This window comes from Kockovaella imperatae (genome assembly GCF_002102565.1).
Source record: "Kockovaella imperatae strain NRRL Y-17943 chromosome Unknown BD324scaffold_2, whole genome shotgun sequence".
Classification (NCBI taxonomy): Eukaryota; Fungi; Basidiomycota; class Tremellomycetes; order Tremellales; family Cuniculitremaceae; genus Kockovaella; species Kockovaella imperatae.
The window spans coordinates 363,813-391,253 of NW_019028942.1; the positions used below are offsets into that span (position 1 = coordinate 363,813).

Below are 27,441 nucleotides of genomic sequence, written 5' to 3' on the forward strand. Positions count from 1 at the left end.
GAGAAGAGACGCATCTTATTGAGTCTAGGCTCAGACGCGATAAATGCGGATTAGTCGTTGCCTGTAGTCGTCAGCGAAACAGGTGGCTCCAAACTCACGGCGTCACGATTCTCGTACGACACAGAGGGCATTCTCGACTTGTCGCCATAATCAAATCAGAACAGTCTGTGCAATCGTCAGTTGAACGCTCAGCGCCCAATTTGGCAGATCTCACGGCTACACATTGCGAGATGACCACAGTCTACCGCAGCGAGCGTAGCCTGCTCATCTTGACAGACTACGCAGCGATCATGATCCATATCCGGCGTGGGTCCCGTTGGCACCTGTCTTGCCTCCTTTTCTCCTGTCGAGCCATCGGGAGCGGGGGACGCCTCCCTCGCCTCGGCGCTCCGACCCTCTGCCTCGAGCTGCTCTTCACGAGCTTGTCGTTCGAGCCGTTTTCGCTCGTCCGTCACCAGCTCGGATACTCGCTTCACCAGCTCTCCCCTGGAAGTAGGTCAGTTTTGGTTGATATACAACCACCTACTTCTCCAAAACTTGACTGAAGTCGACTCTAACGTGATTCTCATACAGAATAGCCTTGAGAGTGCCTATACTCAGACTTGACAGGTACGATAGCGGTAGGCTGACGAGAGAGTACAGAGTCGGGACGGGCGGTGGGGGTTGCGCAGGCTTGGGAGGGGCAGGCTGATTTGCAGCACGAGGACGAGCTGGAGAAGGGCCAGTTGATGTAGGAGTGGCAGGAGCGGGACGAGAGCTGGTCGGAGGTGGTGGGCGATACTGCTGTGGTGGAGGGGGAGGAGGTCGGGATTGGAATGGTTGCGTCGAGTGCATGGACTGACCATTTGATTGAGGTGGTGGAGGCCGGAAGGAGGGGCCAGCTCGTGCAGGCTTCTCAGTCTGGGGTGATGCGTTCGATGTGCCGGAAGAACCAGAACCATTGCCCTTGGGCACAGATTTGCGGCGATAGTAGCTCTGCCGCAGTCAGCTACATTGCGACATCAAAGCTTTACCTCTGCTTCGGGCGACAGACATCCTGTTGTTGGATTCCTGGCTTTAAGCACTGCCTGTACAAAGTCTTCCTTCTCTTTGGGTCCGACACACTGTTGAGAAGATTAGCACAGGCATCGAGGGGTCATGACCCACTTCGATGTTGTAAGCTTCCAAATACCCCTTGAGCCGTTTCAACGGTAACGACCGTAGAATATTCAACGGCGCCGCGGTGACTTTCGACATCAGTCCCGAGCGACACATCTTGAACCCACCCTGCAGCATGCTCAGACAGTTCAGACAGACACTCTCCACATCATAACCGCTCATCGTCGACTTCTTTTCAGAAAAACCCAACTCCTCCTTGATAGCGGTGAACGGATTGGTTGAGGTAGAGCTGGCCCCAGGTTTCCGAGGCATCAAAGCTTGGCCATCGGAAAGGCAAGTGGAGCAGTATTGATAACCGCAGTGACCGCAGCTATGAGCTCTTCGCCACAAAGGGTTGAACTCCTTGTTACATCGTCGACATTCTATCGTCAGCAAGTAGGCATGATCAGTTCACGGTATCGAATGGATCCGGTGTCAGGCGCACCTGCTGTCTCGACGATAGGTGGAGGTCCAGACACTGGTTTGGAAGATGAGCCAACAGCCCAATCAGGATAGTGAAGTAGCTCACGTATTGGCATTCCCTTGGGCGGGAGAGAGCTCGCCTGTCCGGACGACATGCTTGCCGCTGCTTAGCGATCAGGCAGTGACGGGGCAGTGATAAGTCTACGCAGGTCCAGTGATGGATTCGCCCCGATGGCCAAGCCGTTCAGGAGTATTCAATAACCCCGAATATCCTTAGCTTGACCGCCCACTGCAGCTCCTAATGACCTGACCAGTTGAACTTCCAATGTCGAATGCACCAGAACAACAATGAAAATGGTGGCCCGAGTGCGCTCGATACAAACGTCACCGGCAGGCGGAGATCGCCGCCGTGCCTCGATGCAACACCACTGCCTGCGTCAATACTCAATGGCGTCCATAAGTCTGGAGTCGACGAGCAAGGTCATTGGAACACACTGCGCTGGGAGAAGAGATCGACGGGATGATAGGGTAGACGGGCCACCAACTAGAGTACCTCAGCTCCACTCTTCTAGGAGGATGTCGGATGAGCTTGATGGTGATGTGCTTGACGGTCCGCCAACAAAGGTGAGTCTTGCGCGCGCTCAAGATGACTCTCTTACTGATGTTTCCTGCAGCCTCTGATCCGGCACATTACGGGGTGAGCGGGGCATGGCATTCGTAGGATATGAGCTTATGTCTCGCAGGATTCGCATACACCAATTGACTCTGCCCGAATCCATCCCACTCGCTTCCAAACTCATCTCGGATCCACCTACTGAAAATGACGAACGCTACACCACGCTTGGCGAGTCGTCAAAAGTCCATAATTCGCCAGAAGGCCTTTCTTCATCGCTATCGCTAGATCACGGAGAATCCCGTCGAGCTCGACGAGAATCTACGTCAACGTTGAGACCATCCAGATCCCCCTCTGTATCGGCTCATCCCACTTCGCCCATCTCTCCAGTCCAGTCTTCTTTCCGTCAGAGAATCCCTCGACCGAGATCTCAGACTTTGGCAGGGGAGGCGATACAGCATGGTCATGTATCTTCTTCTTTCATCGAAGTACAGGAGTCAGCCATGACGACTAGACGACTAGCAAGAACATTCATAGTGTTCAGGCTTCCACAGACTGATCAGCTGGATGCTAGGCCTCAAGCTAGACGATTCGGATCCCAGGAATCTTACAAGGACTCTGTGACGACTGGCTCATCGCCCTCAAGAGCTCGGTCGTCATCCTCTGCGACGTCTCCTCTAGGACCTCACGCCCGTTCGCCAATACCTTCGCCCCTGAGTTCGCCCAAACTCGGTCCAACAATTCGTACTCGGATCGTGTCGTCTCCCACTGCATCTCCTTCCGCTGCGAGCAAGGATCTGCCGAGCATGATATCAGGCTCACGCAAACCTCTATCTCGACCCTCTGTCCCCCCTCTGAATCGGTCCTTTAGCGGCAAGCAGATCCGACCTGTCTCGTCTCCACGATCCCCAACGTACTCTTCTCCCTTCCCCCGGCCAGACGTCCCCTTCTATATCTCACCCATCCATCACCCGTCCATTCACCCGAGATTCGTTACACTAGCATCTGAGGGGGACTTTGCTCCCTGGCTCACGACTGAGGAGTCTGGTCTTGACACATTCGATGTGGAAGTGTGGTATGAGGACGATGACAGAGGCTGGCGGAGGGCAAACGATCTGTGTCGTCGTATTCGGTTGCAGGATCTGAGGCGACGCGAGAAACAGGTATCTGACCCAAACACATTTGAAATAACACTGTCTTCGGATCCTCGCGGAATATACTACCTATGCCAGGCTCCGCAAAGTCGCTCGGCCAAGACCAAGACGCAGACCATTCGCCATATCGTACAACGCAGTCTCAGAGAGACACGCATGAAGGATGGAGTCAGTGTCGGCGGACTACTTCAGTACGTGCACGCGCACAGCTGCGCTGATCTCCAGGCTCGTCAACATGCAGTCCGTCCTCGCTGACACTGAGCGAGAGATTGCTCGCGTACAGGCACGCATTGAAGTGTTGCTGCAGCAGGATGTGGACTGGCGGGCTCTCGTGAGCGAGGTTCAAAGACCGCACTGACCATGCTAGCGCCGAGAGATTGCGCAGCGAGAAACACGATGTGCCTGGGTCCAAAAGGCTTCAGGGCATGTCGACAATATGTTACAAGCGAGCGAGGCACATATCGTCCAGCGCAAACAGGCCAACGATCGCCGCCGGTCAGACCTTATCAATGCAGAGCAGCGATCGGATCTCATCAGCGGAGAGTGTGCGGATCTTCAACTTACGCTCGACGCTGTAGAGTACGTCAATCCAAGTGTCAGCTTTCTGATTCTCCAGATCTGAACGGTTAGGTTCCTTCCCCGCGATACACCGTTGGCGAATGTTCCATGCCCAGTCCTTGGACGCACTTTTCCCCATCCAGTCACTCCACCCTCCTACCTTGCTCTATAGCATTCTGGACGTACCGCTTCCTATTCCGGCGTCTCCGAAAGATCCCGCTCCACCTTTGTCCGTCCCAACGTCCCATCTGCCTGCTGGATGCAAAGTCGATGAGCGGACGACCGCATCCGCGTTGGGATACGCTGCCATGGTAGTTCAAATACTCGGTCACCTGGCGGGTCCGACCTCTGGACTCGCATACCCTGTCACATGTGTCGGCAGTCGAAGTCTGGTCAAAGACGTCATCAGCATAATGCAAGGTCCAAGATCGTGAGTAGTGCAGTTGTATCCTTCTGAGACGATTCAGGTTCCCGCTGTATGCGAAAGGGGTCGAGAGATATAGATACGAGTATGCCGTGTTCTTGTTGAACAAAAATATCGAAATTGTGAGACGTCAGTATCGACTCTAGCTAAAACCTTAGCTCATGCAAGAGTCCAATATCCGAGCGATGGATGTTCGCCAGACTTTGCCAAACCTCAAGTCATTGCTCTTGACTCTCTCTTCGCCCGTTTCAAACTCAAATCAAACCTTGGCCAGCAGCATGACGATTGTCAATTCGAACAATTCATCACGGCAGACCTCTTACACATTTGGCAATATGACATTCGGATCTCCTGGGAGTTCCGTTACTGGACGCGAAAGTCCCAGCAGCTCTCGAGTCATGTTTTCAGGTCAGTCGGCCCTGTTCCGAGGTCACGAGCGGAGATCGAGTCTGCGTCCGATGGTCGACCTGACGCGATCGCTACGAGGAGAAGATGAGGACGAAGACAGTGAGACGGAATTGGTCAAGGAACAGGGCGGGCTCCGCCAGGGAGGTGTAGCGGTCGTCCACTCGTAGAATACGACCTGCGCATGCGTGCCAAAAAGGGCAAGACTTGCCTTCCGGCAATTCACGCTGCAAAATCGGCTGTATCATCTCAACGCTACGATTGGGCGGTTTACGTCGCCTGATGCTCCATTCCCAATGCATATCATAATCGTATGCTCGATGCACTTCCATCTACCGCAAATGGGTCTCTCAACACCGGTTCTCCATTTACGGCGGTATCACTCGGTCCCAGTCCCCGGGCTGCGATTTGTGCTCTGGACATGTCCTCTGCTTTACGGTAGACTACCCGCATTTCTGACTGAAGGTAAGATGCTGTCGTAGCCCAGATACCAAGTACAGCGGATGTCATGAACACCATGCCGAGCTGGGCGTGGGTCAATTTCGGCCAGACTTTTCTGACTGCGAACGCTGCATGTGAATCAGCTTGTGAATTCTCGCGAACAGCCTCACTGGTCATGCCTGAAGCTGCGATCCCTCCGACAAAAGCCCTCTTTGCCGCTTCGATCCTCATTCTCTTATAATCTTCGTCAGTGAGCAAATCAGAAGGCTTGATCCGTCCTTCTTGGAATGGTCTGGATGAAGCTATCTCATTCTCGAATAGATGAGGTCGAAGAGATCGAGGCTTAGTGCGAGACGAGCTGGGTTCTGAATCGGCAAGTCAGGGTGGCTCGGGAGAGAGCGATGAGGCTCACTGACCTGCGTTGGGGTCTGTCGGTGTCTGCATATCATATGACATGATGATTTGACGAGAAGTCGTGCAAGATGCAGTTCAAGATCAGTGCTAGCTGAGAGAGAGCTTTGGTATGCATGATGACCTCACAGGGGCGGAGACTGCCGCTGTTACGGGCAGCTATAAAATGTATGGCATGGGCTGCATCGATGATGAAGATAGGAAGACAGACAGCAGCGGAGCTCAGAATCTAGCAGCGTTGAGAGCATTTCCAGCTCTAACTAGGGTGACCATTGAGCAGACTGAGAAGATGAATGAGCACGAGTCCAAGTCGAAGGACCTACAGTTGCTGAGCCAGTAAACCAGGGATCTCGCGTAGCTCTTCTTTGGGTCTGTCACCGTAGCATAGAGGTAGACTGCAAATGTGAGCTTCGTGACCGCTGCTGTTCAAACCTCACCGTACGTGAGTCTGAGACCGAGGTATATACCAGCGACTGCGTTGAGATAATTGGCACTCAGTCCAGCTGTGTTTCCAGCAACCTTTAGAGTAATGATGCGATCAGCGACGGGCGCTTCCTAGCAGAGACCGAGCTCACGATGGCAGTACAGATGATAGGCAAGCCATCCCACGAGTTTCTCTCCGCTGCTTCCAATCGCTTGAGCAGTCCGACCTGCTCTGGACTAAATTTCTTGGATTTTGAGATTCGTTCAATATTGCCTCGAGGGTAAACATTGTCATCCGCATCCATGGAGATGAACGCTGGTCTCGAGGTGAGGACACATTGGAGAAAGATGGGCACGAGGAGGTGGTAAGAGTAGTTAGACATGGTCGATGGTACAAGAAGACTACAGCAAGAAGAGGTTATTTGTCACCAACGTCCGAACATAAAATGCCAGTCCACAGGGGTCCAAGACGTCATTCGCCGGTGACTGACCCGACACAGAATCAATCAATCAGTCACGTTGACTTTCAATCATAGCTTACCATTGATTGGACGGGATCGCCACAGCTGGCAATCAAGATTGCGACTGAGGGTCACCGTCCGGCTCAACTTCTCTCCTGAATCGCATTGGGATCCTGCCGTAGGGCTACATCTTCCAGAGGTCTCGATCACGGTGCCACTGCCGCATCCTCGTTACGATCGAATATCAGGATTTTGTTGTTTCGACATCTAACACGAGAAGTCAGTTCCACCCCGACTCGCGATGAGCAAAGCCAATGGAGGTCCAAAGATGACTCCTATATCGAAGGATGACAGTCGAGATGAAGTGAAAGGCTCCAAGAAGAGCTACGATGCATCGAGACCACGTCGACATCTCGGTCACTTCCTCTTTCACAGCTGCACGGCTGGACAGATGCTTAACGGATTCTTGGGCCTAAACGCCATAGCACGGGACAACAAGGTCGAAGCTCAAGTAGGTCATGCTATCTGCTCATGGCTGACTTCCTCCAGTATGGAGGTGATTCGTCCGTTGATCCCCCTTGGCTGACATACAGGCTTCTTGCAATACCTCACTATTGTAGGGTGAGGCATCTCCGCTTGAGTACCTACTGACTGTTCTCAGACTATTCATCTCTATCACTGCCATGCTATTGTCAAGCATGAAAGACCTCGTCCCATCGCTGCGTAGTAGGTACCGCCAGTTGCCCCCATGTCACGCTTTAATGCCTCAGAACTACATCGAATCAAGAGGGGGTTGCTTTTATTTGCCCTTCCAGTGGAAATCGTGATCGCTTCAATCTATGTGAATCTTGATGTCCTGTGAGACGCTGACAGTATCAGTGGCCACTGGCCATCTTCGCTCCCAGTCTGATGTTCCCCAAGAGCCCAGAGGATGTTTCGTCACCCGTCCCTTCTTCAGTTCCCGCGACCGACTTGCTGTTCAAGATTCCTCTTAACATGGACCTATCGATGCATGCTTTACCCGCTTTTGCGTTGCTTTTTGGTCAGTCCTTCCGCCCTATAGACCAGATCAAGCTGATGACCTCTGCAGATTTCTTCTTCCTCGAGAAGAAATACACCCCTCCAGCATCTACTATCGGAGCACCGCTCCTCGCCCTTACATTCGGGACGCTCTACGGCGTCTGGGTGGAACACTGTGCCACCATCAACGGCAAATTCCCTTACCCCTTTCTCAACGTGATGGACTTCATTCCTCGGGTCATACTGTACATCACGGCGACCTTCGGATCGCTCTTTGCATTCTGGGGACTGAACGGGCTTCATGAGTAGTGGCGGCATAAACAGACCAGTGCTTTGCGTGTGCTCGCCGCATAGTAACATTTACACGCACGGGCTAGATTTGTACACGCATTCACATTGCCCCCCTTTTTATGCCTTTGACTGCAGCAGGAACCAGTGCATCCCCTCATCGAATCTGCCGACCTTTTCCACCTTGATTTCACCTTGACTGCCAGTCCCATCTTTAGATTCGGGCTCAATCAGTCCCTCATCCACAAGTTTCTTGACGAGCTCCCTGTTGCCATCTTCTCCTAGACCCCAAGAGATCATTGTCTGACCCATCCATTCGTCCATCTTGAGCTCGCCTTTGACGGTCATGAGATTGAACAAGAGCCATCCACCCGGTTTGAGCCATTCCGTCGCTGCTTTACGCAGAATCAGCTCCTCCTCGTCCGGCGGAAGATGCCAAATGGTATAGAAAGCCATGATACAGTCAAATCTCTCTCCATTGGGAGGCGTGAACGAAATCATGTCTGAGACGTGGAAAGTCGCGCCAGGTACTTCGCGTCGAGCAATCTCGATGAGCTTGGAGGAAACGTCCACGCCGGTTACGTCGTATCCGAGTTTGACGCATTGTTGAGTGGCCGGTACACCTGATCCACAGCCTAGTTCCAGTATCTTGGCATCTTTAGGTAGAATGTGAGATAATCGATCAATGTAGTCTGCTCTGTCTGTCGTGGGTCGCGGAGATGCCCAATCGTGATATTTCTGCGCAATGGCATTGTATGAGGAAGAGATGGTAGATTTTTGAGCTGCAGTGTCGGACATGGTGGACAGGGATGAGCTATGTGAACCTTGGATGCGGCTAATTCATACCTCTATCATTTAGTCTGTTGACCCCCAATGACATCCCACTGGAATATAGAATAGAACAGCGCTCGTATGGGATCCGGGATTGCCCATCTCATTTTCCGACGGGACTGAGGGATTTTCAAGGTGGTGGTGGCGGGTATGGAATGGACAGGCGGCTACGAACATGAAGCACTGTGATGGCTAGATGGACGCGAGCATGCAGCGGAGAGCCTGACTGGATGATGGATGTCTGGACTGTTTCACGTCTGAGCGGTACTCCATGTCTTTGCCGGCAGGATGTAAGAGATTCCAATGAACAATAAGCAGAACGAGCCACATGTCTTTCCTTTCGAGTAGGCTTCGAAGCTGTATGTTGACATGTCAAGCAGTGATCATGGCTATGAGTATTGATTGACAGCTGACATCGTTCTCGAGAGACCTCAAGAGACGAGATGGTGAAGGCATGCATAGGGGTATATCTAGCTCGAGGTGGTGAGGGAAAGATAAGCACTCATCCACTTCATCACAGATATTCAGCGCCATCCCACAATGTCCCGCTCTTTCGTACCTTCTAGGCCTGCACCTTCTCCCCCTTACGCGGTCAAGACACCTAATCTCCCACCCAATCACCCCTTTGCGACGCACTACGTACCAACCCACAGATCGTCCGTCGAAGTCAGTCCCAGACACCGATCACTCCCTGCCACATTCAGTTCAAGCTCTTCCGACTCGTCATCATGGGGGTCATTCCGGTCGAACACATCGACTCCTATCGAGTCAGCAGCTCGCAGCTCTACATCAAGGCTCGCTCAGCCTCTCAGCCCTCATTCGCGCTTCTACCATTCCGAACGGCCGATAAACGAACCTGCGCCGCAGGCCCCTTCTTCCCCTTTCACTCTTCCTGCCGAATTATCTCTCTTCGACCCAAAACCAAGGGAGAACCTCGTATCGGATCTCGAGACCATCTTTGGCACAAACCTCCGACCCCGGTTCTTCGCGCGATCGATTAAAGTCAAGTCGAAGGCTACACAGTCCAACGAACCTAAAGACAAGACCATCGGACGACCAAGGCGGATCCTGAAAAAAGCAAGGGAGAGGAGTTGGGAGGATGATTTTGTCTGGGGAGAGCTCAAGTCAGAAGAGGACGAGAAGAGTGTCTACAGGGGAAGCTGGGTATAGCAGAATCGCACAATGCATACCACTGTTTGCCAGACATCCACAGTTCTATTGCTGCATCTAACAGCTCTGATTCAATTGGGCAACGGTTGACTGATTAACGGGATGATCAATTAAAATACCACCACCAATTCGAACACCTCCCCTCTTCCATCCATCCTCCAACCAGCCTTATACCTCATAGTATTCCGGCACAAACAGTGCTAGATCGGTTCAAGATGCTCAGGCAGCTCGCAGCGACGCGATCACTCCCGAGACATCTGGCTGCGAAAGCTCAGCGTGGGTCTCTGCGTTGGATCTGCATCATCGCTGACTGACCATCGGTCACAGTCACCCGGACATTCGCATCGAGCAGGGCTGCTCGGGCTGATATTACCTTGACTGTAGACGGCAAGGAGGTCACGGTTCCGCAAGGTGAGTAGAGACATTCTGATGGAACCCTGACGTCGTAGGTACCGCTCTGATCCAGGCTTGCGTGAGTGCTCTGCCCAAGTAAATGTAATATATACTGACATTTGATGCAGGAAGCAGCGTACGTAACGTCCAAGAGACCTGAGAGACCCCATACTGACCTTCTCTCAGCGGAGCTACTGTGCCTCGATTGTGAGTCTCATTGTGCTGAGATTGCTGACATGCAGCTGTTATCATGATCGATTAGCCATTGCTGGAAACTGCCGGATGTGTTTGGTTGAGGTGAGCGATCAAGACCAGCTTTGACTCACTGTAACAGGTCGAGCGGTCACCCAAACCCGTTGCTTCATGCGCAATGCCTGCCATGCCAGGGTCCAAAGTCTTCACCAACACTCCTCAGGTCCACAAGGCACGTGAAGGCGTCATGGAATTCCTGCTAGCCAATCATCCTCTTGATTGCCCGATCTGTGACCAAGGTGGAGAATGTGATCTACAAGATCAATCGATGCGTTATGGTTCAGACAGGACTCGATTCCACGAAATTACCGGAAAGAGGGCGGTCGAAAACAAGGATCTTGGACCAATCGTCAAGACATCGATGAACAGGTGTATTCAATGTACTCGATGTGTCCGATTTGCCAACGATGTCGCTGGAGTCGAAGATTTGGGAACGACTGGACGTGGAAATGATCTTCAGATCGGCATGTACATCGAAAAGACCCTTGATTCTGAGATGTCTGGCAACATTATCGATCTCTGCCCCGTCGGAGCCTTGACTTCGAAGCCGTACGCTTTCCAGGCTCGTCCTTGGGAACTGCGTAAGACGGAAAGTGTGGATGTCCTCGATGCCGTTGGCAGCAATATCCGCGTAGACAGTCGTGGCGTCCAGGTCATGCGGATCCAACCGTGGATCAATGATGAGGTCAATGAAGAGTGGATCAACGACAAGACCAGATATGCCTACGATGGTCTGAAATACCAAAGATTGACAACGCCCCTCGTTCGACAAGGCGACAAATTCGTCCCAGCCACATGGGAACAGGCTTTACAGAGAATCAAGAAGGGGCTACGGCAGTCCGGGGCGCGGAAGAATGAAATCAAAGCTGTCGCTGGACACTTGGCAGACGCTGAATCGCTCATCGCGCTCAAAGATCTCATAAACTACCACGGATCTGAGAATCTCGCCCTCGATCAGACTCTTGGGGACTCGGCTCTCGCTCATGGTGTCGACATCCGATCTAATTACCTGTTCAACACTGGAATAGAGAATGCCGGCGACGCCGATGCCGTTCTCTTCATTGGCACCAACCCTCGACACGAAGCAGCCGTTCTCAACTCTCGATTCAGAAAGTCATACCTTCACAGCGGGGCAGAGTTTGCGGTTATTGGCGAGAAGTTCGACTCCATCTTTGAGTACGAGCACCTCGGAACAACCCCGAAAGCCGTGGCCGACTTCTTCGAGAGCACGAACAAGGGCGGCTTCGCGGAAATCTGGAAGAACGCCAAGAAGCCGATGGTGGTCGTCGGTAGTGCAGTCATGGAGAGCAAGGATGGAGGGGCAGTACTCAAGTCGGTCGCCGAGCATGTTTTGAAACAGGCAGACAGGTTCTTGACAGAGGAATGGAACGGATTCTCCATCTTGCAACGGGTGAGTTGGGCCCGAAGCGAGTCTCGCTGATGTACAGGTTGCCTCCCGTTCTGCAGCGTTTGATATCGGTTTCAGTCCGTCGGCCAAAGCATCCGCTACTACACCAAAATTCATCTATCTGCTCAACGCCGACGAGATTGACCCCGAGTCAATCCCGGAATCTGCCTTTGTTGTTTACCAAGGTCATCATGGTGATCTCGGAGCTCAATTTGCCGACGTCTGCTTGCCAGGTTCAGCCTACACTGAGAAGGCTTCCACGTGGGTCAACACAGAGGGCAGGACACAGGTCGGCCGAGTGGCTGTGCCTCCACCAGGAGCCAGCAGAGAAGACTGGCAAATCATCCGAGCTCTCTCAGAAGTGTTAGGTACCCCATTGCCATATGACGACATCATCGAGCTCAACGAACGAATGTGGGAAGTTTGCCCGTCTCTCTTGAGACCGACATCGCGGGAAACAACTTCTTTGGAAATCCTCAAGGCTGGGCTGACCTACCTATCCAACGTCGAAACCGATGCGCTTTCATCCACTGATATGAAGAACCCTATCAAGGACTTTTACCGAACCGACCCAATCTCCCGAGCCAGTGTCACCATGGCACAATGCAGCAAGGCGTTCACCAGCAAGGACTACGTTCCTTCAGATCAGGAGGATTCCGGCGAGATGCAGGTGACGTATGGTTAGGTGTGGCCAGTATGTCAGGGGGAAAAAAACGCAGTTTTTGTACGATTGAGCATGCAACGTGGGATGGACTGGATGTGCGCAAGGGCCAATCGGCGTCCTGCATCTAGCAGTAGGATGCGACAAGACTGGCATTGCGCCCAGCGAAGTCTAGCGGACCAAACATTTGCCGCCCGGCAAGTTTCGGCCCGGGGAGCCTTTAAATGTCAGCAATTGAGATGAACTCCATCTCCTCATCCATCGTCGCCAACCATGGGAGACTACACACCGATCGCACTTCAGCACGTCAACTTGACAGTCCCACCGGGTAAGCTACAGCTTGCAACAGAATTCTATGGTGAAGTGATCGGATTTCACTCGGATCCCGTGCCGGCTCTCCAGAGGGACATGTTGTTATGGTGAGTTGAAGGGAGCAAGATCGACATGTCTGACCCAGTATCAGGTTCCGTATAGGCAACGGACCTCAGCAGGTAGGCCATCATTTGTCAGAGAGAGAGATCCTCTGACAGTCCTCTTAGATCCATGTCGCTTTCGAAAAAGACCCCACTCATCACTCTACTCAATCCAGTCGTCATCCCTGCTTCCAGCTATCTTCCCCTGAGGCGCTCTTAGCTTTACAAAAGCGAATCTGGGAGCATCACAAATCCGGTTCACAGGCCGCCGCACTTGAGTGTGATGAGCCTGGCAAGGAGAATTCAGGAGCGAAAGGTGAGACGGAGTAGACTCGTCCAAAAAAAAAATGGTATGACTGATATGTTGTTCTTTGTCTTCCAGGTGCCGAGTATCCTACGCGTTTCTTTGCCAGAGATTACGCTGGAAATCGCCTCGAATTCTCAGCTATCCAGTCTCAATAGCTATACGGGCCTATAAGCCTCAGGGCTGCCTGGCATCACTCATGGCATCCATAGCATCGTGTCATGCTTTGTCCCCTCAACATGACATGAAAGCAAACCGAATCCCAAGTACCTTGAATCTGCGATGTTGACCGGATCCTGATCGCGTTTCCCTCGCTTCGGACAGCTGGAGTTCCCGATGTTCCTGATGTTCCTAGCACAGCTCCAACTTCTTTGACTTGGTGCGTGGCTGCCCCAGCTCCTCCGAGCTACAATGAACCAGTATGGATCCCACCTTCCCTCTCACTTTTTCACGTCCATTTAGCTGACACAGTCCACTCCTAAAAGCTAACAGCTCACACTCAAGACCTTTCTCTGAATGCTGACAGATATCAGCAAAGCAATCGTTGACACTTGTGCCACTCGAACGAGGATAACTCACATCAAGCAACGATAAACTAAGCACCCGGACCCTTCAGCGTGAAATTGGTCATATGTCACTCTTCCGCGACGTCTCTCTCCACCGCGGATGCGATGAGCATCTACGAGCAGCTGCTCCCGGTCTCGAACCACGGACGGAGAGGCTAAATTTAACGACATGCAGGCATCGTCGGATCATTCGCGCGCGATGAAGTGTAGTCCAGCGGTTCCGGACTCTGATCTAAGTTAAGAGGACTTAGCTAGAGCAGGAGGCTTAGCGGTGAATCCGCGTAGCCTGTATGAAGAAGACTCGGTTGGCTCGTGAGATCGCAAACGCCCTCTTATTTCGCGCAACAACGCTTCTCGGAAATGTATTTGCATTCTATACAACATACCATAATCGTGATCGTAATCGTAATCGTTGTCGTCGGCGTGAGAAATTCTCACCCAAGTCAGTGGTCTCAAATCCTCTTCGATGGCGAGTTCCTTGTTGATTTGACAACTGCAAGCTCCAGCCGCACCTGCGTACCCATTCCAGCATTCATCTTGCCCTTCGACGCGGCCAGAACAGCCGTTTCCTTGCTCGGTGAGAGCGACTCTCTAGGTTTCAGTGAAGTCTCTTTAGCAATGGCCAGAAGAGGGAACGGAGCGGGTGGTTTTCGGAGTGGCTTAGCCGGTTTAGGGGTCTCCTCGTCCGAAGAAATGAGACTAATCGGGGCATCCTTGTTGCCCTTGGTCGAAGAATTATCTCGGGACAATCTGGCCGATCGCCTGACTGGCTTCTTGGGCGGCTTCGCTTTCGATGATTCGGTATCGGCCGGTTGGGACGATGCAGATCGAGATGAGCTAGAAGGAACTCGACTCCTCTTGATGATGTAAGGCAATGACGAAGATTTGGCGCAGAGAGCGCTCGATCCGGGAACATCGGGTGATTCAGTCAGATCGATGGTCGGGACTGATCGCTGCGGTGTGGACGACCGAGTGGAGGGCGTCTCAACAGGTTCCTCCACCTCTTCCTCCTCGGCTACCGGCGCTGCAGCCTTGCCCTTGCCTTTGACTTTACTGAAGAATGATTTGAAGGCTTGAGCATCCTCGGTGACGGCGACAGCCCTTTTGACCTTCACTCCGCCCGACTTCTTCGCAGCCTTCGCGTCTTCCTTAGCAATGAGACTGTCCTCGTACTCGCTAACAAGACCGGGCCAGGCTTGGACGAGCATGAATTCTGGGAGCCAGACCCTGAATTCGTTCTTCTGGCTTGGGGCTGAAATTTGCGATGCAGAGGGGATGTCTGGGTCCTCATTCCCGACGAGTCCAAGCTTGGCTCTCTCGCTGGCAGACAAAAGTTTTGGGTCAACACGAGAGCCCTCCATAGCATCGTGACATCGTGAGGTGAAGTCGTCCGTCCGATATGAGAGGCGGTATTCGGTAAGATCATGGTTTGTGGGGTCGCTCCGCTTGCCACGTATCTTGACGATATACGGAGGCAGCACAGAGCTTGATGGAGTCGTTTGAGTGTGGTGGAGAGCCTTGGCGACGGTCGAAGTGGACGGCGAAGACAGGTGAACGGTTGCGAAGAACGAGGTGATTCGACCAGACTGTTTGTTGAATTCTCCTCTTGTGGACGACGGTCCTCCAACATTGTTCCCTCGAGACATAACCCAGTCCCGAGCGTCATTGACGATCTCCGAGCCAAATAGACCGACACTTTCGCCTGCAAATTTTTTGCCCACAAGCTCTTTGGTACCCCATTCAAAGTATTTTTCGCAGGCTCTAGCCATTCCTTCGAGGTCACCCCGTCCCTGATTTCTCGCTTTACCTCGACTCCGACTCGGCTCGCCATTACCAAAACCAGGCCAGCCATTGGCGACATCTGCAAGAGGCGAAGTGACTGGCCGCAGATAGCTATTGAGAGCTGATGGGGAGAAGATCTCATTTGGAGCCATTTCGCTCAATTTGGTAGCACACGCTTTGTAACGACGGCCGAGGAATTTCGACTCATCGGTGCTCAATTCGTGAAGAATTTGTTGGCGGACAGTAGCAAGGACTGATTGGAAAGCTGGTGAAGCGGGATCGTACTGTCGAAGGAAGTCGGCGAGACCAGCATGCGCAAGGCCGTGAGCAATAGTCGGGCCTATAGGCAGTTCAGCCAGGAAATCATGCCGCGCACCCACCAATACTGGACACGCCCTCGGGAGCATAATCTCCTCCTGCCAACAGCGCAACCAGGATCATGGCTAAGCGGCAATCCTCTTCTGTCCGCAGCATTGTACCTTCGCGAGCAGCCCACTCGTCTCTGATGGCTTCTAAACGGTACATTTCATATTGTCTGCTATCGGCTCTGGACGAGGTATTTTGAGTAGAAGCATGAGATCCAGACAGAGTCGGCGAGTTACTGAGATCATTGTTAGACTGTCCATTGACAGGCTCACTTTCTCAATAGACACGTCGCGCCGAAGAGGAGCGCATCGACGTCGTCCGAAAGTACGGCATCGATCTTGCCTTGCCGGTTCATGACGGCAAGCTCTGCCTCTGCTTCTCCAGGTGCCTAGGTTCTCAGCGGATTCAGCTACATGCTACTCACATTCCACCACTCGAGTCCACAGATATCTAGCAGCTCCTTGAACTTTCGACTATTGTGATCGGCCGTTCCAAATTGACCAGCAACCCGTTGATTTCGCTTATGTGTAGGTTTGTTGGGTCCGTCTGGGAGTGTCAGCACGAAAAGAGGTTCCGCACCCACCAAAGACAAAGACAGGCAAGACAGGCTGCTGTAACAATGATGTAATCTTGTAGAATATAGTCCTCAAGAAAGGGTTCTCCCCGTACATCGGTACTTGGGCGTGGAAGATCCATATGCTGCCATTGAATCAGCTGCGAGCGGACATCGACGAGCTCACGATGCATCGATACCGATAGTCAATGCCCTCAATCCATTCTTATTCGCCAGGAAAGCATCTCGGGACAAGGTCGACAATGAAGCTCTCGTTGCGGCGGGCCGCAAGAGCTGAGCATGTCAGTGATCATTCAAGATGAAGACGGAGCAGCACTCACGTCCCACAGACCTGGCACTCCCATCGCGTCAAGATCGGATCGGAAATTCAAGATTTCTCAGACGAGAGCACCTGATCGGCGGTGCTGGGAGATCTATGTCTCGCTCATTTGCTAACGTTCATGATCGAGATGTGATCACTGTTCGATCGCGTCTTGATTTCTTGTTTGCAGACTTCAACTTTGCTGCATGCAACAATTTACGTAAGGGGATGTTCAGTTGTGGCGGCGCCACCAATCTCATTGGATGGATGCCTTTGAGAAGAAGTAGAGTATCATCAGATCATAGCTGGCCTTCATTGCTCCAGCAGCCATGAAACTGAACCTGATCCACCCTCTTCCAGCCAAATATCCAGTGACTGATGGGCCAAAACTCTGACAAATCGTTTTGACGACGTTAATGATGCCCATGACCGATGTTCGCTCCTTATCAGGAATGTAGTTGGCAAGGAAGGCTGACCGAGGTGCTCCATCCATTTGCGCCGTGCAAAATCGAGCAATGAGCAATGCTCGGGCGACGGTGAATGTAGATGCCAGGGGTATCATGGAGAGAAAGACGGCAGATGGTAGATGAGTGAAAGCCATTGTCTTGACATTGCCAATACGTCTGGACAACGATGCGGCGACCAGATTTGAGAGTGCAGCGACGACGGATGTGGTAAAGAACGTGGTGCCCAGCGTGCCTGGGTCCAGGGAGAAGCGAGTAGAGAAGTAGTAGATCACGAAAGATCTGGAGGGTGTAAGCCATGCAGAATCTGCATTCATCAACCGACTCACAGTGGCACCAAGCCCGAGGCAGTGTTGTCCAATCCGAATAAAAGACCCAAAGTGATGACCTTCTCCTTGGTTTCTTGCGTCAAGCCAAGGGCATTTCGAGGAGGCTCCTTAGGTATCGGTGCTGGCTGGCCATTTTCTCCTCTCTCAAGCAACGGCACCTGATCGGCGGTACCATCGCGACTATTCTCTTCTCCCGGCGGATTTGCCTTCTGCTGAGCCGACGCTCCATCCACCTCGCAACGATCGCTCAACAAGAGTGTCAATCCACCCTTGATGATGCCCCACATGGCGTACATGGCGAACACAAAGCGGTACGAATCGATCTCGGACCAAAAGGCCTCGTTCTGTAGATATTGAGTGATATGTCCGGCGGTCAGAGATCCGAGAGATGCTGAAAAGGCGGAGAAGAGACCATACCAGGCGAAGATGGTTGAACGGTGTTCTTTAGGGATTAGCGTGGCTAGTGTCGACTCCTCGATAGCTTTGAAAGGTCCAATCTCATTCCCGCTGGACAAAGTGAGCCTCACAAGCTCAAGTTCTGGATTTACCTCGGCGATATCACCCCAAAGATAGCTGCGAGCAGCAGGATGAAATACGACCCACTGGTGCAAAAGACCAATCCACTCGAGACCATAAGCCCGCACCCAATGGTCAAGACCTTGCGTCGGCCCCATTTATCCGCGAACAAGGTCAAGACCAAACTTCCCAGAACATCACCGACCAGCGTCAAGGTCATGAACAGTCCTATTCGAAAGTCTGATATGTTCAACTTGTTCAGATACTGAACGAGGACCAATGTAGATTGTCCATAGGCTACCAACCGAAAACCTCGCTGGAGGATGAGCAAATGAGCATCTCGAGGTGCTTTTGACAGGATTGACAAGCCAATCTCGTCCGCTATAGATTGTAAGATAGGCATGTTGGGTTGGACATCGGATTGCAGCTGAGTGGGGCGTATGTTTCCAAACCCGAAGAGCCCATTGGATCTACTCTTTTTATAGAAGACACAAAGTGGAGGTACAACTCCGCCACGTGGCTGGAATCTCGGCGGTCACCGCCCGTCCCTGGACAAAAAAGTTGAACAAACGTCCTCCAGACGATGTCGAGGAGCGACGACGAGGTGGTGTAGCATCCAATTTCTCATCGGTCATGTCGTCAGCTGAGCGTAGCAAGAAGAGCCACAAACGTAAATCAGTGGCCGTGGAAGATGGCATGGAGGCTGGACCTTCTACCCTGAACGTCACCGTCACGGAACCGTCTTCATCCCTTGGTCCAGTCTTTGGTGTGTACACCAAGATTTCATCCCTATAATTGCTGCTCACGCAAGGTCACAGTCAACTTCCCATCTATTCGGCCTTCGAAAGATACTCCTTTCAGGCTCTACTCCCGTGATGCCGACTCTGGTGAAGAACTTGCCCTTCAAGCAACCCTATTGGCCGGCGACACTGAAGATGTAGACTTTGTCTCTTCCAACAGGAATCATGGAGGCTCAAACGAGAGCTCGGATTGCCAGTGAGTGTACCTATCATGACGAGTCTGCAGCTCGCTTATCAAAACCAGGTATCTACCTGCTGTGTATGATCCCGACGCCGGTACGCTTCAAATTCACGCTTCGTCCCCTCTATACCTCATGGTCCACCGCTCGAAACGAATGACCAACGTCGCTCTCCAGATGGAAAAAGCAGACGATTACAGGACCAAGCGAAATAACCTTGGAGAGGTTTTTGGGACGCGTAAAGCAAAGTCCCAGATCCGGGCGGAGGAACGAAACAAGTTGAATGCAGATGCCATGCAGGATGTTAGAGGTCACCTGATGGAGACCATTGGTGCAAAAGAAGCTGAGGCTGAGGGTGGGTGATCACTCAAGAATCCAGGCTGATCGATCTTCAGCCCTGCCGTCAGAGCTTATACCGACCCCGAACACATCTACGGATGATCCCGCCCAGGTCTATCCCCGCGAATCAATGATCAGCGACGGGGAATGGAGCTGCATCGATGCATCTACTTTGCTCAAACAGAAGGATGACCGGAGCCGGGCGCTATTGCTGCCGTATCGTCGGAGCAGATTCATCGAGACTAAGATGAGGGAGGTCTCTGGATCCGCAATCTCGTCATCCCTCAAGAAGAGCTCAATGTAAGCGTGGTCCTCACCAGCTGAGTCGACACTTACCGCTCGGCAGGCGAATGTGCTTCTTTCTCTCCTCCCTTATGGCTCTCAACGACCGGTCTGGAGACATTGCTCGTTCGACGACTGCGGAACTCGGGTCAAAGTTCTCAGCGATCCCTGCGCCATTGCTGAATGGTCTGCTCGAACGCTTCACCGAATCTTTAGGGAATAAGCGCAAAATAACAGACAAGCTACAGACCAAGCTCCTCGCTTGGATATGCGTAGCATACCTTCACCTGTCAGACTTCAAAGCAGACGTTACGTCCATCGCAAAGGATCTCAGCTTCCAGCCGGCAAAGTGAGTCGTACCTTTCAGTTCTCGCTGACTTTTACAGACTCATCAACATTTTCAAATCACTCGGCTGTCGTATCGACATACCTTCGCCTGAGGAACGAGAGCAGCTGGGAGTGACCCTCGATGGTGCCAAAGCTTTACGAAAAGCCGTCCTCAGAGCGCCGGTTCAGTTCCCTAAACCCAAGACACGAGCCCCCGCCAGAGGTAGACGATAACCATCATGACACTCATCTGCATGACATGACATGACATTCGGCGTCTCGCTGTTATGAGGACAAAAGATGCTACAAAGATCTGACTCAAGATCAGGTTACAAGACGGTATCTCTTTTCAGGGTGATTAAGCGCCCGCGCCTACTGATCCTATCCGCCTTCTTATGCTGGGTTAACGATTGGGCTGGATGCACTTGCCGGTAATGAGATTTTCCATCGTCGTGTGCCGTCTCGGCTAGTAACATTCACTATTCCTCCCTTTCGGAGATGGGCCGCCACTATTGGGTTGACGAGAACCATGCGCCCCATCCCTTGAGTATCTCTCGCCTGAGTCGAGGGATGAAAGCCCAGTCGCGGAGTCTGAATCACCATTGGCGTGAGGGGGGCTTGTTGGAAACTGGCCGTCCGTGGCGCTGGGAAAGCAGATGGAAGGGGAGGAGAATGAGAGGATCGCTCGCTCCGGACGAGAACCTGATTATGCATGGACGCTCTCGGCGTCGACATGCCATCTGTGGCTTCAGGTGAAGTGACGAAGATCATACGTCGAGGGTGAATGTTGAGTGTTGGATGAGATTTGTTACGACGATGTGGTGATTGTCTGACAAAAGGGAGAAAAGGGGGACAATCTGATGGTCAGTGCGGGCTCTCGGTAGTGACGGACCGGTGACTCACTTCAGTGAGAGTGGGAGACGATTGAGATGATGAACTCTAGGGGGAGGCTTGCAGGGGCTCAGAGACTGTAGCGTGATCGTTAGCGGTGGGGGGTCCGCTGGTGTTGTGAGTAAGCTTACCCTAGACGCGAGTCGTAGACGGCCAATTGACGGTGAAACGCTGGAACCGATAGACTCTCCTTCATCTGTCATGTCATCGCTGGAAGTCATCAAGGCGTCGCTGTCGTATGCTGGTAGATCAGGCAGCTCGGAGGGAGCTTGAGATCTGAGTTCGTTGTAGATCAGTTGGGGATCGGGGCGAGAGTACATTGCAGAGCGAGAAAATGTTGTTGTCATGATGAGAAGGTTGAGATGATTTGTTAAGATCTCAGGTCGGATGATCGATACAATGGCCGGCGGAGGCGAAGGACAGTCGACAGGACGAAATGCAATGGCGGTGAGACAAGAGAAGATCAGCAATATGTATGTACACTATATATGCTGGTAGCGGATTCAGATGCGACTCCTGGACCTCTCTTGTCTCGTCAGAACGATATGACACTATGCATTGTCATGGACAAACAATGGCAATAGCCGAACAATAGCCCCGAACAATCTGCGAGCGACAATAGAGTAGAGTGGGTGAAAGCACGGCAGCAGGCGCGCTACGCTCAGATCATGGGGCTCTCCTACCAAGCAGAAGTACCAATGACCTCAGTACAGCTCGGCTGGAACGCAAGCAGTACGATGAGGAGATATACGTAAGAGATTGTAGAGACATCGGATGGGATTGCCACCCAACTTGTGCTGGACGGTGAGCAGTGCCACAGTTTTCGATTTCGATGCGAAAAATGGGACATCAACGTGCTTTCTCTCGGCTGACGTAGTGGACGAGGGGACAATAGATGATATGACCTAAGATTCTTCGTCCACGAGCTCACACCTCTTGTTTCGGAGGCTTCACTTCTTGCGCTTGCAAACAACACATGAATGCAAGAGAGGGTTGTACAATAGAACAATAGGGATGGCTTCAGCTTTGAGCAACCCCGATGGACGGAGGAAAGGAAAAGGCGGAGGTTTCCGCTGACGTTAAGTCACGTGAGCGGGCTCAAAATTATCGCTGCAACGAGCAGTAGAAGTACACTTGCACTGTTGCGAAGGTCGTCTACACTTCAAGATCATAAGGACTGTTCCACATCCCGTCAAAAGTCAAGCGCCATCTTTCTTCAGTCAGTTTAGGCAAGAGGACGTTGTAGATCTCACGAGAAAGCTTCCGGAGGAGTTGATGGAGAATGGCTGGAGTCAATGAAGAGAGACCCCTTCAGCTGGACAATGCTGGGACCTTGAATCAATCCGTCTCGACTTCGCTCGAGGTTGACAAGATTGGGATTGTAAGTGGATTTCGTACAGATAGAGCTTCAGATCGTGCTGAAGCGTTGCTCAGCTGCCAGGCCACGAAAGCGATTACAGCGCTTGTACCTTTGTGTTGAACCATGAAGATCATACATTGGGCAATGCCCTGAGGTGGATGATCATGAAGGAGTGAGCGAGGGCGAACTGAGGGCTGCTCCAGTCAGAAGCTTACCATGTCTCAAGTGCCGATGTCGAGTTTTGTGGCTATAGCGCTCCACATCCTTCTGAGCCAAAGATCCATCTTAGGATTCAGATGTACGGTGAGTTGGCGCGTAGTCTTTTGCCATCACCCTCATCCTCCTTTGCGGCTGCAAATCCCACGAGTCCTCTGCAATGAAGCTGACCTGTCTTTAGACAACATGTCTGCTGTGGACTGTTTACGGAAAGCTCTGAGTAATCTCAGGGACCTCCTCAGCACCGTGGATCAAAAGTACAAGAAGAGTCTCAGGTGAGCTATCTAACCCGATGATCTCGGCATAGTATGCTCATGGGCTCATCAGAAACGACAAATACATCAAAGAGGATGATGTGGACGTCAGGGCTGTGGTCGAGGAGACTTTGAGAGAGCGAGGCCGTTTAGCCAGCAGCGGGGATGCCATGGATACTTCATAGATTGGTTTGCGGCGATCTTGTTCGAACATTGTATGTATCATAGCTGCATTGCATTTCCATGGTCCGCCCCTGCGACACCAAGACTGGCCATTCGGACTTATTAAAGACTGCTCAGACAACAGACATACCTATACCATGGCCATAGATCTGACAGGTTACGACGGAATCAAAATCTTCTACAATACGTCAATCTCGGCCGCGGGACAGTTATTATTGACGCAATGTCGACCGCGAGCGAGTGTCGAGGAGCACCCGGCTAGCGACAACGACTTCCCTTCCCTATACGGATCTGCTTGTGCAGCCGGGAGGCTCTTCCAACGACTGAGAGTCGCCTTTCGCCAAGATGGACGTCCTCAAAGCAGTCCAGACATACCTGGCAAAGATGATCTCCGAAGTCTCAGGCATGAAGGTTCTTCTGCTGGACTCGCACACCGTGAGATCCGGAACATCCTTCATGTTATTGACTTTATAGACCCCTATCGTATCTCTCGTGATGACCCAGAGTGATCTCCTGTCACATGAGATTTATCTCACAGACCGGATAGATAAGTGAGTTACGCCTCTCGCTCTCTCAACTCTGATTTGCAGTATCGCTCGCGAACCTCTGAACCACTTATCTTGTATCGCTTTCTTGTCGTCTTCTCAGGCCACAGTAGACTGGGTCAAGAAGGAGCTCGCTGATCCGCGCTACGGAGGATACTGGCTGTGTGAGTCATTATGGGCAAGGCAGCAAACTAACACGCATCTCCAGACTTCTCCAACACTCTCAGCAAGACCCAAATTGAGGAGATGGCCACGGTCGACGAGTTTGAAAGCGTCAAAGAGGTTCAGGTAGGTCAGAGCAGCTTCAAAGCTGCATGCCTCCTCACCTGGTCTTAGGAATTCTTTGCGGATTATCTCGCACATTACCCATCCTTATTCACCCTCACCTCAGCTGCCTTGGCCGACGGAGGCGAAGGTCCGTCTAACGTGAGAGCGCTTCCGTAGAAGGCGAGCTGATGACATTTCAGCCCCCTATATATCTGCCTCCTCCCATTCTTGCCCCTCCCCCAGTCATCTCTAATCATCTCCAATCGATACTTGCCGTCTTGTTGAGCTTGAAAAAACGACCTGTGATACGCTGGGAGAAGATGTCCCAGATCGGCAGGAAGCTGGCTGGAGAGGTACAGGTGAGCTGGCTTGCACTGAACATAGCTCATTCATCTAGGCAGCCATTCAGCAACCCCCTTATCGTGATCTGTTTGACTTTAGACCAACGGCCGGTCCTGCTCCGCTACTCCTCATACTAGGTAGGTGATCCTTCAGTAGTATTGAGCTGAACCAGGCCAGACCGTCGGAACGACCCTGTCACCCCTTTACTCAGTCAGTGGACATATCAAGCCATGGTACATGAACTGTGTGGAATCACCAATGGACGTGTCAAAATAGAGCAGGAACAAAAGCTAGAGCTGAGGGTAGGCTTGGTTGGGGAGTGTCTGGACTGACCTCTGCCAGGACATCGTTCTCTCCACCTCATCTGATTCCTTCTTCTCCCAACATCTCTTCGCCAATTTCGGAGATCTCGGTGCAGCGATCGCAGCCTATGTGAAAGACTATCAAGCTCGGAACTCGTCGATTGGCCCCGCATCCACTTCTCGGATAGAAACAATTGCAGATATGAAGCGGTTCGTCGAAGAATATCCGGAATTCAAGCGTTTGGGTGGCAACGTTACGAAGCATGTGACACTCGTTGGAGAGCTCAGTCGCTTGGTTGAGAGGGACGATCTACTGGCCGTTTCAGAGGTAGAACAGAGTCTAGCGAGTCAGGAGAGTCATCAGGCGGACGTCAAGGTGCGACGGACGCGAAACAATGTTTGAAAGCTGATCGGCGCCGGACCTTCTGTAGAGCGTGCTCACTCTGATATCTTCGAGCAAGGTCCCGGCTGGCAACAAGCTCCGACTGGCCATTCTTTATGCGTTACGATACCAGAAATATCCCTCCAATCAGATCTCTCAGGTCATCGATGCTCTCATCGTCAATGGCGTCTCGGCAGATCGAGCCAGGCTGGTCTATGTCATGCTCAACTTTGCAGGGGCAGACGTGAGGCAAGACGACTTGTTTATGAACGAGAATTTCTTCTCAAGAGGGAAGAGCGCATTCAAGGGTCTGAAGGTGAGCAGCAGCGCCGCATTCGACGGCTGATCTCATGGCTCTTAGGGCGTTGAGAATGTGTACACACAACACAATCCCCATTTGTCGCAAACTCTGGATCTGCTGTTGAAAGGTAGATTAAGAGAAACGAGCTATCCATTCCTCGAAGGGGATGAGAATGCGCGTTCACAAAGGTGAGAGCAGACACTGGACTTATTTGCCATCGCTCACACCTATCCTAGACCTCAAGACATCATCGTTTTCATGGTCGGCGGGACGACGTATGAGGAAAGTCGCGCCGTGGCGTTATTAAACCAGAGGCTTGCCAGTGATCCGGCTGGCCCACCGGGAGGCACAAGGATCCTACTGGGAGGCTCCACAGTGCACAACTCCGCAAGGTCAGCGACATGAGCAAGTCTTGGAATGGTGCTGACAATGATGTAGCTTCTTGTGCATGGTCGAAGCTGCGGCTGAGCATTTCCCTCCCTCAATCTACGGTCCACCGATCAATAGCTCTCCGGTTCCGCCTCCACCTCATGCTACGTCCTCTTCCGCACCGCAGTCAGGCTTCAATGTTCGTGCAGGGGGTTATGAGCTATCAGTAGGAGGAGCAGCAGGCTCAGGCCTTTACCGAGCCAATCCCAATGAAGTCGGAGCTTCATTTCAAGTCCCACCGCAAGCTGCTCAAGTCGCCGAAGGTATCAGAGACGGAGCAGGAAGATTATGGGATAATGTAAGGCAAAAGTATGAGGAGAGAGTCAGTCGGTCTACCACGCCACAGGGTGGTGGACGGTGAAATGCATCGTAGGCCTAGAAGGCCGTTGTTGTACACCGTGGTCCGGTCGGACCTCCACCTTTTCGGCAAAAACCTGATCGTCACGACTTGTGCTTATGATAATCCTTTGTTATTTGGACTTCGACGTTGAGGAAGACCACTTGCTGGTGAATGCTCAGACTGACTAAATTGATACGTCCTACTCCCTTATACACTACTCTATCGCATAAGACTCTCAATACATTTAGGGCAATGTCCGTTTTCAATACGTCCCGGTAAGTTGTTGTTCCATCGGTATCGATGGTCGTCACTGATGTCCTGCAGACTCGAGGGAAAGACTGGTGAGCAGAGGCTGCTTCAATGGAACACCACAAACTTATTCTTCCCTTATTAGTCCTCATTACCGGCGCTTCAGCAGGTATAGGAGCGTCCACCGCCAAACTATTCGCCAAAGCTGGAGTCGCAAATCTCATCTTGACTGCTAGACGGGCGGACAAATTGGCCGAAGTGAAGAAGGAATGCGAGGGTGCAGGCAAAGTCAATGTGATAACTGTTGAGGCCGACATGACCAAGCGAGAGGATATCAACCAGATCTTGCCCAAAGCTGGGAATATCAAGGTCGATATGTTGGTTGGGTTGAAGAGAGTTGTGCTGTGATTGACGAGATGTCCAGCTTGGTCAACAACGCCGGGATGGTGTATGGACGTGAAGCAATCGGGGGTGAGCAGAGCGTTTGTTAGACTATTGAGAGCTAAGCTGATGAGTTGACAGACATCGGTATGCTAAGTGCTGGTACTGGAAAAGTAAAGCTCATTCTGTGTAGCCGATTCGGACATCGACGTCATGTTCAGCACCAATGGTGGGTCATCAAGGCTCATCCGAATGGCCAAGCTAAAGATGTTTTCTAGTCATCGGTCTGATCCATCTGACTCAGATCCTGGTCCGGGAGTTCAAGAAGCAGAACTCAGGCGTGAGTGGAATTCCACCAGGCATCTATCCCCAACCGCAAGGTCATTCGACGGGCTGACGCCCCCCGCTAGATGGTCATCAACCTCGGTTCCATCGCAGGTCGAGAGCCGTACGCTGGAGGCGCTATCTACTGCGCTACCAAACACGCCGTCATGTCCTTCTCGCACACTTTGCTCCGAGAGCTCGTCAGTACGCCCATCAGAGTCGTCGAGATTCAGCCTGGTAAGCCTAGCCTTAGTTTGTCCATGACACGCCGCTTATCTGGGTCTCACCTCATTCAGGCATGGTAGAAACCGAGTTCTCTCTCGTCAGATTCAGAGGAGACAAGGAAGCTGCGGATGCAGTGTACAAGGGCATGGAGCCGTGTGAGTTTGGTGTATTCTGACGTTTTTGGACGTTTGAGCTGAAACCCTTTAGTGACCGGCGAGGACATCGCTGAGGAGATTGTCTGGTGCGCTTCGAGACCACCCCACGTCAATATTGCTCAGATGCGTAAGTCGAGGCCGCTGATACCTGCTCTGACTCATCTCAGTGGTCCTACCCGTCGCCCAGGCCACAGCAACCATCAGCCACAAGAAGCAGTAGAAAGGGGTGAAGACTGGTCCCTAATGATTAGCAGCAACTCATGCATGAACATATGTGTCC

The 27,441-nt window shown here is 52.1% G+C and overlaps 15 protein-coding genes across 15 annotated transcripts; 9 read left to right on the forward strand and 6 right to left on the reverse strand.

Moving 5' to 3' along the window:
- Positions 1 to 30: 30 nt before the first annotated feature.
- BD324DRAFT_575430 (hypothetical protein) lies at positions 31 to 1,715 on the reverse strand (the record flags this gene model as incomplete). The annotated part of the gene is made up of 10 exons (XM_022013126.1): positions 31 to 61; positions 99 to 165; positions 215 to 486; positions 527 to 881; positions 939 to 975; positions 1,014 to 1,103; positions 1,147 to 1,226; positions 1,266 to 1,520; positions 1,583 to 1,615; positions 1,667 to 1,715. 10 exons carry the CDS (start codon positions 1,713 to 1,715, stop codon positions 31 to 33), a joined length of 1,269 nt encoding a protein of 422 aa, XP_021873475.1.
- A 302-nt stretch (positions 1,716 to 2,017) lies between these two features.
- On the forward strand, positions 2,018 to 4,986 carry BD324DRAFT_614626 (hypothetical protein). The gene is made up of 8 exons (XM_022014621.1): positions 2,018 to 2,184; positions 2,235 to 2,257; positions 2,304 to 3,518; positions 3,553 to 3,658; positions 3,695 to 3,906; positions 3,944 to 4,315; positions 4,353 to 4,431; positions 4,468 to 4,986. The coding sequence occupies exons 1-8, from the start codon at positions 2,137 to 2,139 to the stop codon at positions 4,882 to 4,884; spliced, it is 2,472 nt and encodes an 823-aa protein (XP_021873476.1). The 5' UTR covers positions 2,018 to 2,136; the 3' UTR covers positions 4,885 to 4,986.
- Positions 4,987 to 5,651, reverse strand: BD324DRAFT_614629 (hypothetical protein). The gene is made up of 2 exons (XM_022014622.1): positions 5,572 to 5,651; positions 4,987 to 5,520 (listed from the first exon to the last, which is right to left on the reverse strand). The coding sequence occupies exons 1-2, from the start codon at positions 5,609 to 5,611 to the stop codon at positions 5,018 to 5,020; spliced, it is 543 nt and encodes a 180-aa protein (XP_021873477.1). The 5' UTR covers positions 5,612 to 5,651; the 3' UTR covers positions 4,987 to 5,017.
- A 239-nt stretch (positions 5,652 to 5,890) lies between these two features.
- Positions 5,891 to 6,285, reverse strand: BD324DRAFT_568650 (hypothetical protein; the record flags this gene model as incomplete). The annotated part of the gene is made up of 3 exons (XM_022013043.1): positions 5,891 to 5,961; positions 6,004 to 6,085; positions 6,142 to 6,285. Coding segments are annotated over 3 exons (297 nt in total), but the record flags the coding sequence as incomplete, so codon positions are not given.
- Positions 6,286 to 6,751: 466 nt separating this feature from the next.
- On the forward strand, positions 6,752 to 7,779 carry BD324DRAFT_648325 (FAR-17a/AIG1-like protein; the record flags this gene model as incomplete). Its single annotated transcript, XM_022017823.1, has 7 exons — positions 6,752 to 6,961; positions 7,000 to 7,006; positions 7,044 to 7,071; positions 7,112 to 7,176; positions 7,221 to 7,291; positions 7,330 to 7,492; positions 7,541 to 7,779. 7 exons carry the CDS (start codon positions 6,752 to 6,754, stop codon positions 7,777 to 7,779), a joined length of 783 nt encoding a protein of 260 aa, XP_021873479.1.
- BD324DRAFT_227575 (S-adenosyl-L-methionine-dependent methyltransferase) lies at positions 7,541 to 8,713 on the reverse strand. Its single transcript, XM_022012227.1, has 2 exons — positions 8,605 to 8,713; positions 7,541 to 8,540 (listed from the first exon to the last, which is right to left on the reverse strand). The coding sequence occupies exons 1-2, from the start codon at positions 8,636 to 8,638 to the stop codon at positions 7,879 to 7,881; spliced, it is 696 nt and encodes a 231-aa protein (XP_021873480.1). The 5' UTR covers positions 8,639 to 8,713; the 3' UTR covers positions 7,541 to 7,878.
- Positions 8,714 to 9,035: 322 nt separating this feature from the next.
- BD324DRAFT_614650 (hypothetical protein) lies at positions 9,036 to 9,792 on the forward strand. The gene has a single exon (XM_022014623.1). It carries the CDS (start codon positions 9,130 to 9,132, stop codon positions 9,757 to 9,759), a length of 630 nt encoding a protein of 209 aa, XP_021873481.1. The 5' UTR covers positions 9,036 to 9,129; the 3' UTR covers positions 9,760 to 9,792.
- Positions 9,793 to 9,921: 129 nt separating this feature from the next.
- Positions 9,922 to 12,570, forward strand: BD324DRAFT_614655 (hypothetical protein). The gene is made up of 8 exons (XM_022014624.1): positions 9,922 to 10,035; positions 10,087 to 10,170; positions 10,209 to 10,231; positions 10,281 to 10,288; positions 10,339 to 10,359; positions 10,395 to 10,449; positions 10,487 to 11,815; positions 11,853 to 12,570. The coding sequence occupies exons 1-8, from the start codon at positions 9,975 to 9,977 to the stop codon at positions 12,495 to 12,497; spliced, it is 2,226 nt and encodes a 741-aa protein (XP_021873482.1). The 5' UTR covers positions 9,922 to 9,974; the 3' UTR covers positions 12,498 to 12,570.
- A 176-nt stretch (positions 12,571 to 12,746) lies between these two features.
- On the forward strand, positions 12,747 to 13,348 carry BD324DRAFT_648329 (hypothetical protein; the record flags this gene model as incomplete). The annotated part of the gene is made up of 4 exons (XM_022017824.1): positions 12,747 to 12,892; positions 12,937 to 12,964; positions 13,013 to 13,202; positions 13,269 to 13,348. 4 exons carry the CDS (start codon positions 12,747 to 12,749, stop codon positions 13,346 to 13,348), a joined length of 444 nt encoding a protein of 147 aa, XP_021873483.1.
- Positions 13,349 to 14,109: 761 nt separating this feature from the next.
- Positions 14,110 to 16,939, reverse strand: BD324DRAFT_586717 (hypothetical protein). Its single transcript, XM_022013747.1, has 7 exons — positions 16,799 to 16,939; positions 16,645 to 16,751; positions 16,488 to 16,603; positions 16,329 to 16,450; positions 16,177 to 16,292; positions 15,919 to 16,139; positions 14,110 to 15,878 (listed from the first exon to the last, which is right to left on the reverse strand). Exons 1-7 carry the CDS (start codon positions 16,820 to 16,822, stop codon positions 14,209 to 14,211), a joined length of 2,376 nt encoding a protein of 791 aa, XP_021873484.1. The 5' UTR covers positions 16,823 to 16,939; the 3' UTR covers positions 14,110 to 14,208.
- Positions 16,940 to 16,968: 29 nt separating this feature from the next.
- On the reverse strand, positions 16,969 to 18,520 carry BD324DRAFT_614661 (major facilitator superfamily domain-containing protein). The gene is made up of 3 exons (XM_022014625.1): positions 18,121 to 18,520; positions 17,573 to 18,079; positions 16,969 to 17,525 (listed from the first exon to the last, which is right to left on the reverse strand). Exons 1-3 carry the CDS (start codon positions 18,489 to 18,491, stop codon positions 17,036 to 17,038), a joined length of 1,368 nt encoding a protein of 455 aa, XP_021873485.1. The 5' UTR covers positions 18,492 to 18,520; the 3' UTR covers positions 16,969 to 17,035.
- Positions 18,521 to 18,721: 201 nt separating this feature from the next.
- BD324DRAFT_576075 (RNA polymerase I associated factor, A49-like protein) lies at positions 18,722 to 20,249 on the forward strand (the record flags this gene model as incomplete). Its single annotated transcript, XM_022013171.1, has 6 exons — positions 18,722 to 18,854; positions 18,907 to 19,084; positions 19,133 to 19,422; positions 19,463 to 19,706; positions 19,753 to 20,037; positions 20,075 to 20,249. 6 exons carry the CDS (start codon positions 18,722 to 18,724, stop codon positions 20,247 to 20,249), a joined length of 1,305 nt encoding a protein of 434 aa, XP_021873486.1.
- Positions 20,250 to 21,787: 1,538 nt separating this feature from the next.
- BD324DRAFT_614666 (putative DNA-directed RNA polymerase) lies at positions 21,788 to 22,990 on the forward strand. Its single transcript, XM_022014626.1, has 5 exons — positions 21,788 to 22,287; positions 22,341 to 22,438; positions 22,493 to 22,569; positions 22,664 to 22,757; positions 22,810 to 22,990. Exons 1-5 carry the CDS (start codon positions 22,189 to 22,191, stop codon positions 22,919 to 22,921), a joined length of 480 nt encoding a protein of 159 aa, XP_021873487.1. The 5' UTR covers positions 21,788 to 22,188; the 3' UTR covers positions 22,922 to 22,990.
- Positions 22,991 to 23,264: 274 nt separating this feature from the next.
- On the forward strand, positions 23,265 to 25,848 carry BD324DRAFT_576510 (putative vacuolar protein sorting protein of the Sec1p/Munc-18 family,VpsB; the record flags this gene model as incomplete). The annotated part of the gene is made up of 13 exons (XM_022013192.1): positions 23,265 to 23,354; positions 23,394 to 23,470; positions 23,510 to 23,628; positions 23,673 to 23,752; positions 23,801 to 23,890; positions 23,932 to 24,090; positions 24,129 to 24,210; positions 24,251 to 24,375; positions 24,416 to 24,751; positions 24,807 to 25,073; positions 25,119 to 25,246; positions 25,295 to 25,450; positions 25,497 to 25,848. The coding sequence occupies 13 exons, from the start codon at positions 23,265 to 23,267 to the stop codon at positions 25,846 to 25,848; spliced, it is 2,061 nt and encodes a 686-aa protein (XP_021873488.1).
- A 101-nt stretch (positions 25,849 to 25,949) lies between these two features.
- Positions 25,950 to 27,441, forward strand: BD324DRAFT_614674 (NAD(P)-binding protein). The gene is made up of 11 exons (XM_022014627.1): positions 25,950 to 26,102; positions 26,152 to 26,168; positions 26,222 to 26,453; positions 26,501 to 26,547; positions 26,599 to 26,604; positions 26,651 to 26,686; positions 26,736 to 26,797; positions 26,868 to 27,018; positions 27,078 to 27,161; positions 27,214 to 27,288; positions 27,329 to 27,441. Exons 1-11 carry the CDS (start codon positions 25,999 to 26,001, stop codon positions 27,379 to 27,381), a joined length of 867 nt encoding a protein of 288 aa, XP_021873489.1. The 5' UTR covers positions 25,950 to 25,998; the 3' UTR covers positions 27,382 to 27,441.

What these genes read in the sequence shown, in the direction of transcription:
- BD324DRAFT_614626 (XM_022014621.1), top strand. Translation starts at nt 2,137, where the DNA reads ATGTCGGATGAGCTTGATGGTGATGTGCTTGACGGTCCGCCAACAAAG. An exon ending in TTGACGGTCCGCCAACAAAG is followed by an intron (nt 2,185 to 2,234) that starts GTGAGTCTTGCG and finishes TGTTTCCTGCAG; the next exon opens with CCTCTGATCCGGCACATTAC. An exon ending in TGAACAAAAATATCGAAATT is followed by an intron (nt 4,432 to 4,467) that starts GTGAGACGTCAG and finishes CTAAAACCTTAG; the next exon opens with CTCATGCAAGAGTCCAATAT.
- BD324DRAFT_614629 (XM_022014622.1), bottom strand. Translation starts at nt 5,611, where the DNA reads ATGTCATATGATATGCAGACACCGACAGACCCCAACGCAG. An exon ending in ACCGACAGACCCCAACGCAG is followed by an intron (nt 5,521 to 5,571) that starts GTCAGTGAGCCT and finishes TTGCCGATTCAG; the next exon opens with AACCCAGCTCGTCTCGCACT.
- BD324DRAFT_227575 (XM_022012227.1), bottom strand. Translation starts at nt 8,638, where the DNA reads ATGTCATTGGGGGTCAACAGACTAAATGATAGAG. An exon ending in CAACAGACTAAATGATAGAG is followed by an intron (nt 8,541 to 8,604) that starts GTATGAATTAGC and finishes CCGACACTGCAG; the next exon opens with CTCAAAAATCTACCATCTCT.
- BD324DRAFT_614650 (XM_022014623.1), top strand. Translation starts at nt 9,130, where the DNA reads ATGTCCCGCTCTTTCGTACCTTCTAGGCCTGCACCTTCTCCCCCTTAC.
- BD324DRAFT_614655 (XM_022014624.1), top strand. Translation starts at nt 9,975, where the DNA reads ATGCTCAGGCAGCTCGCAGCGACGCGATCACTCCCGAGACATCTGGCT. An exon ending in GGAGGTCACGGTTCCGCAAG is followed by an intron (nt 10,171 to 10,208) that starts GTGAGTAGAGAC and finishes CTGACGTCGTAG; the next exon opens with GTACCGCTCTGATCCAGGCT. An exon ending in GCCGGATGTGTTTGGTTGAG is followed by an intron (nt 10,450 to 10,486) that starts GTGAGCGATCAA and finishes TCACTGTAACAG; the next exon opens with GTCGAGCGGTCACCCAAACC.
- BD324DRAFT_586717 (XM_022013747.1), bottom strand. Translation starts at nt 16,822, where the DNA reads ATGGGAGTGCCAGGTCTGTGGGAC. An exon ending in GAGTGCCAGGTCTGTGGGAC is followed by an intron (nt 16,752 to 16,798) that starts GTGAGTGCTGCT and finishes TGACATGCTCAG; the next exon opens with CTCTTGCGGCCCGCCGCAAC. An exon ending in ACTATCGGTATCGATGCATC is followed by an intron (nt 16,604 to 16,644) that starts GTGAGCTCGTCG and finishes ATTCAATGGCAG; the next exon opens with CATATGGATCTTCCACGCCC.
- BD324DRAFT_614661 (XM_022014625.1), bottom strand. Translation starts at nt 18,491, where the DNA reads ATGCCTATCTTACAATCTATAGCGGACGAGATTGGCTTGTCAATCCTG. An exon ending in TTTGGGGTGATATCGCCGAG is followed by an intron (nt 18,080 to 18,120) that starts GTAAATCCAGAA and finishes CACTTTGTCCAG; the next exon opens with CGGGAATGAGATTGGACCTT. An exon ending in GCCTCGGGCTTGGTGCCACT is followed by an intron (nt 17,526 to 17,572) that starts GTGAGTCGGTTG and finishes TACACCCTCCAG; the next exon opens with ATCTTTCGTGATCTACTACT.
- BD324DRAFT_614666 (XM_022014626.1), top strand. Translation starts at nt 22,189, where the DNA reads ATGGCTGGAGTCAATGAAGAGAGACCCCTTCAGCTGGACAATGCTGGG. An exon ending in AGGTTGACAAGATTGGGATT is followed by an intron (nt 22,288 to 22,340) that starts GTAAGTGGATTT and finishes AGCGTTGCTCAG; the next exon opens with CTGCCAGGCCACGAAAGCGA. An exon ending in AAGTACAAGAAGAGTCTCAG is followed by an intron (nt 22,758 to 22,809) that starts GTGAGCTATCTA and finishes TGGGCTCATCAG; the next exon opens with AAACGACAAATACATCAAAG.
- BD324DRAFT_614674 (XM_022014627.1), top strand. Translation starts at nt 25,999, where the DNA reads ATGCTCAGACTGACTAAATTGATACGTCCTACTCCCTTATACACTACT. An exon ending in CGTCATGTTCAGCACCAATG is followed by an intron (nt 26,687 to 26,735) that starts GTGGGTCATCAA and finishes GATGTTTTCTAG; the next exon opens with TCATCGGTCTGATCCATCTG. An exon ending in GTACAAGGGCATGGAGCCGT is followed by an intron (nt 27,162 to 27,213) that starts GTGAGTTTGGTG and finishes GAAACCCTTTAG; the next exon opens with TGACCGGCGAGGACATCGCT.